The following is a 9,958-nucleotide window of genomic DNA, read 5'->3' as shown; positions in this document are numbered from 1 at the left end:
CACTGCTAAACTTGATGAGGAATGAACATTCTCTAAGAGGCACAGATCGTATAGTTAGTTAAATGTCATTTTGGAGTACATGTGTCAAAACTGGCCTATTCAAGCCCCTAAAAGTTTATAGCATCCTAAAGATGGAGGATTTGAGTCAAATGAAATTGTTCCAATAATGTGTTCCCTCTTTAATTCCTTGTGAGGCCCAAATTTGTGCTACATAATTTAAATGACTCCGATAAACATCAGAGTTCCCTAAAAATACTGCCTTATTTGGGAACACCAAGTCTGAGTTCATTGGAACTCTAAAGGAATGGTTTGGTTATTCCATGGTGTTGCTTACCTTTGTTGTCTGGCTACCTTTATTTTCAGACACACAAGGTGCTAAATTATAGTTATAGAAGCATCCCTATATAGTATGTTTAAAAGTTGTAAGTGACCTGACAGCTGCAAGAAACAAGTAGTTTAGAGAACAGTCTTGACTGCATTTCCACTTTACCAACACCAGCAGCTATAATACACTATTGCATAACACACTTACATAGCACGATCTGTTATAATGAGAAAGGCCCAAGCAAATTAGGATTTTCTGTTTTCTGAAACAGCATGCTAATTGTTCTCATCACAGAACAGGGGAGCTCTGATAATACCGTTAGTCATTCTGGAACCGGGAGTGAAAGCAAAGGAACCACTGGGTTAAGCTGACCCAAACTGGGAGTATGTATGACATGTGCAGAAGAATCTACTACAGAATTTATCTGAGAAGTAAAATCAGATGAACTTGAGTGAATTAATTATATGGCATGTGTAATTATAAAGCATGTGTGAATTAATTATATGGTTTATTTTTAGCATTCAGATTGTGCATACACACTGACTTGAAGTATGGCTTTTATCTAGTGTGGTTGTGTGGTAATGTTTCTAGCATCTCTCTCTCTCTCTTATCTATCTATCTATCTCATCGAATCTATCTTATCGAATCTATCGAATCTATCTCTGTCTCTCAGATTCAGCCTTTCCCTTCACTCTGTCAGTGCAGACAAGGAAAGAACAAAGAGTGGCATTTTTCTTTCCTAGCACATTTCTCGTGTTTGACCCATAGTATGCTATCTGCTTTGGATCTGAAAAAAACTTGAAATGACAAGTCTGATTACATGAAGTGCCCAGCCCCGTTAATCATACTGGAATGTCAGCTTTAGGGTCCAGTGACGTCATTTTCCTGTCACAGTTTGCCAATCCCTTTAGTGAATAGATGGGAAGTAGGTAAGAGGGAAACTTAGAGCATGAACTTGAGAACACTTGCGGAAACAGCAAGAGAAAACAGTAAGATCTGAGAGGACAGAAAGCATTGTCTTTCCATGAAAGCAATATAAAATTATATTTTTTTAAAAAATCAGCCATCACGCTGTTTGTATGAGATAAAGTAGCTAATGGCTAGGTTTTAGCTTGATTCTTGTGAGATCTTCCTGGTGATATATGTACAGCCTCCAGGAGAAATCAGAACTATATACTATTCCCATCCCAGTGCCCTTATTAAGCCAGTGCCCAAGCCACCCTCCCACAAACACCATAGATTAGTGAGGAAGTAGAAGAAGAGGCTGAGACAATCAAACGTTGGCAAGTGAGAAGTTTGACTAGGACTGGGGCCACAGAGGGTGATGGAGCAACTCTGGTGAGCTCAGCCACCTACAGGGCTTCCTGTGATGGGGCAACTGGAGAGGGAGGGAGAGATGCAGCTGAGGCTGGGGACAGCAGAACTAGGCAGCCTGCCAAAATTATGCATGCCAAGTGGTGCCCTATGCAGCTATGTATGGAATCTTTCAGCCTTATGCCAGGGGTGCTGCTGGGATGAGAGTCAAGCGTGGAAGCCACTCACAAAAGCCCTTTCTTCCTATGAGAAGGCCAGATGATTAGCTGTTTTAGCTACTCTTTAAGCCTCCGTGAAACCAACAAGATTCTACACAAGAACACTACAATCTGACTAACTGAAGCACTCAGAGAACTAACTGTAGGGCAAGGGGGCTTGCAACCTTTCTACAGTTGGAAAGCAGGCACAAAAGCTGGAGCGCCGGCCTGACATTTGGGAGCTGTGGCTTCAAATCTTAGCTCTAATTCTCTGCTATCCGAGGCAAGCTCCTCTCTCTTCTAGGTCTGCCTCTATATAAAAGGATATGGGATAATAACTCATGAATATTGTGAGAATAAAAATTATGTCATATATTCTATAAGTACAAAATACCAAGAGTATGCAAGAAAAAGGCTGAAAGGGGAGGGAAGTACAGTGGAAAGAAACAGAGAGGAAGCAGAGAGTCATCTGGTATTGGATTAAGGAAATTCTGTAGGAATTATTTAGGATGCCATGCCATCCTCCACTTTGGTAAAGGGCCTACATGTGTCCCCCCCCCCCCAATCCCGGCAATGGTGTTTAGTAGAGGCATATGGAAATATCTCAGAATTCTTCCCGGCTTTACTTTCTATGGTATAATTAAGCATACTTTCTAGGGTTGTTATGAGGCCAGTTGCAGACACACTAAGAAGGAAGAAAATGGGCCCTACATCAGCAACCACACAAATGAACAAGAATTATGGTAACAAAAACAAATCTATACTCATTTTAAACTCCTTTCGTAGTATGACCAATACAAGATGTTGGGAGCATTAAAGGCTTAGAGTATGCATCTTAAACTGAAGCAACCCCATGTGAATATGGCCTCAGAAAAACTGAGGAGATGGAAATCTGCCTGGGGAAAGGGAATACTAGGAACAGAATTTATGTTCAGTTGTCAGGCTACGAATGGAGTAATCAAATAGATTTAGGGAGTTATTTTTCCCAAAATCACTTAATTTCAGACCAGTTACCCCTTGAAACATTTTTACCCAATGCAAGAATACTTTGCCATATTGAAACTATGGTATGTACTCTAAATTAGACATCACATCCCACACAAAGATGCTGAAAGAGAAGGCAGTTTGTTAAAACAGCTAGCAATCTCCATGACTAGGGCAGCAATCAGAGATTATAACAAACTGAGCATAATAATAAGTCTGGTGGTGTCAGAAATGAACAGAGTTTGGAAGCTATGCTTGCACGTTCTACTGGCAATTCCAACACACACAAAAACTTGACTAAAAACCTCCATTTGGTCAGGCATGAATATACTGTGACATTTGAATGTAGACACTTTTGGGCTAACTGGAGTGTGTTTATTTCCCAGAAATTGGGATTAAACCAAGGTTGTTGGGACTAAATAAACTCCATTTTGCCCAGACATTTGCACTGAAGTTTGATCAAAACCAGTTTTGGTTTTCAGTCAAGCTTCATGCTAGAGGTGGGAGGAGCAAGGTACAGCAAACAAGCTGTGTTCATGCCCAAAACTGACAAACTTCTGTTTAACTTCAGTATGTTGTAATGGATTAATGTAACTTGGTCATTTTTTGACATTACGATCCACGGGAAAAGTACTTTATTTTTTCCCTTTTGTTTCTCCATGGAATACAAAAAAATTCACATACACATGAGTTCTGTTTCAGATGACACTGAGAAGTGCAAGGAGATGAAAAACAAGAGTTTATGCTTTTCCATCCCACCATTCACAGTACCTGAAGCCACTCCATGACTACATCAGTGTAGAATCTCTTTCCCTTAGAACTCTAAAAACTTCAGCTGTTTTTAAAAAGTTATGTTTCTAGATCTCATGGTTGCAGAGGATGCTTTAAAAAGTAAAAGGTAGGTTGCATGCTGTAAAGTCAGGGAGGAATCTGGATGCAAGTTTCAGTAATCAGGAAGTTGGACTTCATTCTGTTCACCTCCTTGGGTTCCAACTCTTGCTTCCGATTACTATTCCATAGTCTCTTTACTAACCAACAAGAAAAGCAGCCAGAAAATGCTGTACAAGATAATGAAAAGAATTTATTCTAAATCCCATTGTGAAAGGATTAGGTGCACTGCTTATAGAACACATGAATATAAACATTTCTGACAGTAGCCTATCATTCATTTCACAAACATAACACAAGGTTCTGTGAAGGATAGTGGCTAGTGTCCTATGATAAAGCAGAAAAAGTGGGTCACACATTCCTACCCAGTCTTGCCCTGCTCTTTAATGACAGTATCAAACATTGGAGTTATCTTCTAGATCAGCAGGATCAGATGTTTTCGATGCATGATTACCTCAACACATTCAGCTCAGAAGGTTGGTTTTCTTCATAGAAGAAGTTTGTTTTCCATTCCATAATGAACCAGCTACACCTTTCCAATCTTATATTTAACAAATATACCTTACATGGTGCAGTGCTTTCTACACGGTATATGTGAAATATGGAGAGGTTTCTTTGAAAGCAAATTCAGGAAATTCCTGAATCAAGGCAGGTGAAGTTGAGAGAGGCAACAGTCCCAAGAACAAAAAAAGAGTTTCTTTCATCCCTTTTAGAAGCATTTCTTACTAGTTGGAAGTTCTTGTTAGGATATGATGCAATTTGCAAAACTGTTATTAGTGGAAAGGAGTTTCTTAAACAGGGGAAAACCCATGCTTTAGAAGCAACATACTGGCCTCTGCAGGTGTAGCAGCTCTTCTCGAGGTTCCAAAAGACTGATATATACTGGATAGGATCACAAACCCCAAAGGAGGCAAGCTGTTTGGATGCTATATACAGGTTGACTGGCATAGCTGCTGCTCTGTCAACCTCTAATTCCTGATGTACATCTAGGGCATGTCCCAGCTCACACTTCAGAGCCCAGCTCCTTGTCTAGGGTTACTTTCAGGGTGATGGGCAGGTGATGGAGGATTTACATCCAGTACTCTCAGCAATTTTACGAACCACCAGCAAGCCATATTGTAAAAAGCATCGAATATATATGTTGGAAAACAAGTATTCTGAGAACCCTTCTGTCACAGGATTTTTCAAATCTTTGTGATATTTCCTATTTTGACACAATGTCTTGGCACACATACAGCAATCAGCCATCTTTTATTTTAGAGAATGCCCATTATGTCAAGGATTGTCTTCTGTCCTAAAAGGCCTGAAGTCCCACAGGACAAAACAGATGTCCCATGTTTTTAACACTTCCATAGAACATAACGAGTGTCTTATATTCAGAACTTCCCAAGCATCCTTTTTAAAATATTTATATAGAACAGCCAAGGGTTTAAGCATCTTTCTGCTGGAAAAAACAAACCTGAGTGTTTTTTACTTAAAATAATGTCTTCTTTAGATCACGAACCAAATTTCACAACTCAGGCTTTTTCTGGGTTTGCGAACACTACCACCCCAACATTCCTCACTCTTCAATTCAATTTGCAGTCCCTTGCAGCAGAGTTAAAAACACAGCATGCAACAAGGGTTAGGAAGCAACATGGCCCTAAAGCATTATTCATTTTATGAACACGTAAATTTGTGTCTAGACCAAAAGAAATGCAATGCTTTGTGTGTAAGACTCTTTTCTCTTTTGAATGCATAATTGAGCTCCTGCTACGTACCTTCAATTTATTTATTTTTACACTAATTAAATCTAAGTTCACCAGTCAAATCTGAAGCAAAGAAATTTTTATTCACACTTAAAAATATATGAGAATGCAAAACATTTAGTAAAGGAGTTTTTAAATAAGGATCAGAAAGTTCAACTCATTGCACATTCTAGCAAAAATGGTTTTAGTTATAAAATCTACTGGGCTGAGGGGTTTAAGCTCTGACTGCATTTAAGATGAATTCTGAATTTTACCTTTTGGAGGCACAGAGTACTTTTTTGGAGAGAACCCCCCGCCCCTAAAATTAGTTGTGTCTGTGAGCGCCTTTGTTTTTACACAAAGCATTATGTGAAAGCCCGCAAGGAAAGAAAAGGAATAAGGGTTCCCCCCGCTTCCTCCCTAAAGTTCAAAGCCTCATAATAGTTTTTCCATGTAAATAACAAGTCAGGTTTTAACAATGAAAAAAATTATTCACAAATGCAATTAATTTTGTATAAAGTGATTGGATTTCCTTGTACAGTACAAAACCACTCTCTTCCTTGCTTTTCTCATTTGCAAAATATGTAAATATTTAGTAATGTGAATCAACAGAGTTTGGGTCCCCCCCCCTCCTTTTTTGCCATATACCCGACATGCCAGCTTTAATAACATTTGATAGTTTATTTTAAATGTGAAGTTTATTTCCAAACTCCTCCTCTAGTTAGAAGCACTCCCATCAGCAAAGTTGGTCCTAATCAAAGGAAAGTAATTGAAAACAAACAATTTCTTAGCTATTGAAATACAAAAAGAGTGTTTTTGTCAAGCAACTTTTTAAACAACATAGTAAAGGGGGGGGGGGGAGCACCAATATACATTTAGAAACTACTTCATACAAAAAGAAATTCTGCAGATTTCAAAGCTCCAATCTTCAAAAAGTGGTTTATTGGGGCAGTACGGAAGGAACACAGACATCAAAATTAACCCCCTAAAAGGATTTTAATTAAAACCCTGAAAGGATTTGATCTAATCCAAAAATGGAGGATTTGGGTTCAAAACCATCTTCACTGCAGATTGGCTAATGTGAATGTTGCATATGGAATTCAAGTATGTATTCAAAGTATTACAATCCTACATGTAGTGCTGTGTGTGTAAAACTTTTTGAACTCTGTGAGGTTTATAGTACATAACAGTGCACACTAAAGGAACAAATATATCCAAAAAAATGCTCAGGACTTGGGAGCAGGGAGGGGCAAGGAAGAAAACCTCACAGGTTTTTGATCTACATCATGTAGAAGTGCGCAGGCACATGAAAGCTTATACCCAGAATTAAACTTTGTTGGTCTTAATGGTACCACTAGACTCAAACTTCGTTCTATTGCTTCAGATCAGCCGCCTGAATCTATACAATGTAAGAGTAGTTTGTGTTTACATTACTTCACTATGGATTTTTTTTTTCTTTCTCATATTGCAAGGCAGGATTATTGTCTTTTTAAAAATCCTATCTCTGGGACAAACTTGATCCCTCCCCTCTTTGCAACCACCTGAGCCCTTTTGCAGTCTCTCAGGTTTCCTTATCACAGTGGTTTTCCAATGAGTCCATCAGGAAAGGGGGGGGGGGAGAGGTTGCCCTGATGTTGGAAAGCAGAGTGCTGAGTCACAAGCCCTGTGCTGAAATAAAGCTGGAAACTCTTTTGCTGATTAATGAATTACAATCAGAACTCAAATATGCACGCACACAAAGGAAGGAAGGAAGGAAGAACAGTAGGATGAATGACAGACAAATGTGTATGAACTTTTTTTTTTTTGCTGGGGGAGGAAGAACAGACAAAGAACCACTGGTGCACACACCCCAATGCCCTTGACTGCATGTTGAGTGAACTATCAGCACTCACTCCCACATCAGCCTTTCATGACATCTGTCGCCTAGAGGGTTAGTCACCTGCCGATGACTAAAATGCCATTCTGATGGTGAGAATGGGACAAACATCTAACAACCCACCAGCAAGCCATTGTGTTTTGTTTGCTGTAAAAGGGCAGCAGGGAGGCAGAGGTGCTCTAAGCTCCTGGTACTTGGAGGGGTATTATAATGTTCAATCCCTACACAGTTCAGGCCAAATGGCTCGGCTGAGGACCTCTTATACAGGAACGTATTACAGATAGCCAGCCTGAGAAGCAGAAGGGAAGGCGAAAGAAATGGAGAAAGAGAATGGGTCAGTTTCTTCCCTCTATCCCCACCCCTTCTTCCCCCCCCCACCACCACCCAAGCTTTCCTCCCCTCCCTCCACCTCCCTTTCCAAATCTGGCATTTCAGTCTGAGAAAGGGTGGTTTCACACACTCACCTCGCCTTGTCTCTTAGTAGGGGAGAGGAGCCAATCTGCTGTACCTCTCCTCCCCCATGCCCCCCACACTCTCCCACCCTCTGGGACTGGGCTTTGCTTTGTGGTTAAAGCTTTACACGTCAGGAAGGAGGGGGGGGGGGGAGGTTAGAAGAGAAGAAGGTTTCACGAATATCTTCACCAAATTAAAAAAAAAAAAACCAAACCCACAACCAAACCAAACCCTAGTGAGTGGGATTGGCAAACGGGATTATTAATCCTGGCCCAGAATAAAGGAGGCAGCAGACTCCATGCAGACCCCTCGGCGAAAGGAAGCATTTAGTCACACACCTACCTTCCAGGGCTGCACCGGACTGGGGCTTTAAGCAGATGGAGTTCAGAGCAGGTAGGAGCTCTGCCTTGGTACCTTTCTCCAGCCTTCGCTCCTCTGGAGAGAAGCCAGCCCACCTCTCCTGCTCACTCAGCACCCCAACTGAGCCCTCACAAACCCATTTGATTTCTCCAACATTTGCTGGAAGCCTTTTAAAAATGCCACTAGCAAATCTTGGCAGCATCCAGATATCTAGGGAGCGGGGTGGAGGGGGGTGGGGTGGGGTGGGGTATGGTGGGCTGGCATTTCCTCTGGATAGTTCTTTTGCAAAAAAAAAGAAAAAAAAAGACTTTTTCTTTCCTCTTCCTTTAACTTTGAGCAAAGCCTAGTCCTAAACCCCCTTTACCTTTCCATCACCCCTCTCCCCAGGTTTGAAGAACTGAAGGGGGTATGTTGGGGTGGGGGGTGAACAGAAGGGGAAAGGGAGAGAAATGAATGAGCCTGCGCTTGTATACAGTTGCATCAAATGCATTCTTGAAAGCAACCTGGTTCTGCTTAACACTTGAATTTTTTAAAAAAAGGCAGCAGCTTCGAGAGAGGGTGTATGCACTTTTTCTTTGCTTTCTTTTCTTTTTTTTTATATTCTTACATTCCTGGACACCAATCAAAAGAGCAAATCACGGGAGGTGGAAGAGGGGAGAGGGGGAGACAGAGAGAGAGAGAGAGAGAAAGAGCGGTGAAAACTTTGCGCACATACAGAAAAAAAGTACAGACAGCTTTTCCCACCTAACACCCAGCAAACACAAACCAAAACAAATAAAGAAAGGGGGGGGGGGGGGGAGGAAAGGAAAGGAAAGGAAAGGAAAGGAACTCGGGGCAGGCAGAGCGAGCCGGGAGAAAGGCAATTTTTCACTCCGCACCGGGGAGCTGCAGCGATCATTCGGAACAAAACCGTTTGTCTGCTAACCCGCAGCGTCGCCCCCAGCCCACACTCTGAGTCTACTATGCTATGTGTTGCTGGGGGGGGTTCAGGTAAGGGCTCGCATCTCATTCAGTTTTCAGAGGGGGGGGGGATGGGGCGGGGGTCTTGCAATGTGCCTTGTCGTTTCTCTCTCTCTCTCCCCCCCCCCCACCTCTGCTGATTCTAATTTGATTTGATTAAAACGTCTGTCTGGTTTTGGGACTGATTTAAGACTTTCCCTCTGCCCCCCCCCCTTCCCTCTTTTTCATGCATGTTTGTGATTACGTGGGGGGGGGGGGACGGGACGCTGCTTAGCAAGGGGATAACATCCCAAACTGACAGAGCAAAATCAAAGTCACCAGCATTTCAGACGGGGGCTAAAAAGTACACCCCCCCCCCCCCAATGGCTTGAGTTAAACGCCGTCCCAGCACAGAAAGAAAATGTTTGGTTGCTAAAATAAAGGGATACAGAGTTTTTGTTTAGGCTTTAAAAAACCCACAAAGAACAGGAGGGGGGGGGGAAAAAACCACCCTGAAGCAAGATTTTTTTGCCAAAATGAGGAAATGTCCTTCTCTGGGGCGGATGGAAGTGGGGAGAGAATGAGAACCCTAGGAAGTGTCCAAGCCTTCCTAAATACTGTGAGGGTTTCTTTTTTTTTTTGTTTTGTTAATCCTTAGAGTTTTAACATTTGCAGCCTGGTTAGCAAAACTTTTCTTGCGGCTACTTTGAGGAGGCTGGAGGTGGTGGTGGGGAATTACTTGGAGTGAGAGTACTTTTTCCTGCAGGGTGTAATTTTTATAAGCAATGGGGGTTTTGTGTTTTGCAGACAACACCCCAGGCTTTCTGGGCAAGGGCTTGTGTTTAAAATAAAATAAAAATGTAAAAACAAGCCTTAAAAGGTCAAAAGCGGTTTG

General features: G+C 41.7%; 1 protein-coding gene across 2 annotated transcripts in view; it reads left to right on the top strand.

Annotated features, from left to right (window-relative positions):
- Window positions 1-7,981: 7,981 nt before the first annotated feature.
- The window catches only part of CLCF1 (cardiotrophin like cytokine factor 1), a 61,545-nt gene continuing 59,568 nt past the window's right edge, over window positions 7,982-9,958 (top strand). Inside the window, exon 1 of one of the 2 annotated variants that reach the window (XM_060262897.1) lies at window positions 7,982-8,157. In XM_060262897.1, the coding sequence (XP_060118880.1) occupies window positions 8,142-8,157 (16 nt within the window). In that variant the 5' untranslated portion in view covers window positions 7,982-8,141. Of the gene's footprint in view, window positions 8,158-8,967; window positions 9,115-9,958 lie in introns of those variants that run through there. The other variant, XM_060262896.1, reaches the window with a different exon arrangement.

Source organism: Heteronotia binoei, chromosome 21 (genome assembly GCF_032191835.1).
Source record: "Heteronotia binoei isolate CCM8104 ecotype False Entrance Well chromosome 21, APGP_CSIRO_Hbin_v1, whole genome shotgun sequence".
NCBI lineage: Eukaryota > Metazoa > Chordata > Lepidosauria > Squamata > Gekkonidae > Heteronotia > Heteronotia binoei.
The sequence above is the reverse complement of the archived record's forward strand: the minus strand, read 5'-3'. Positions and strand labels throughout refer to the sequence as shown.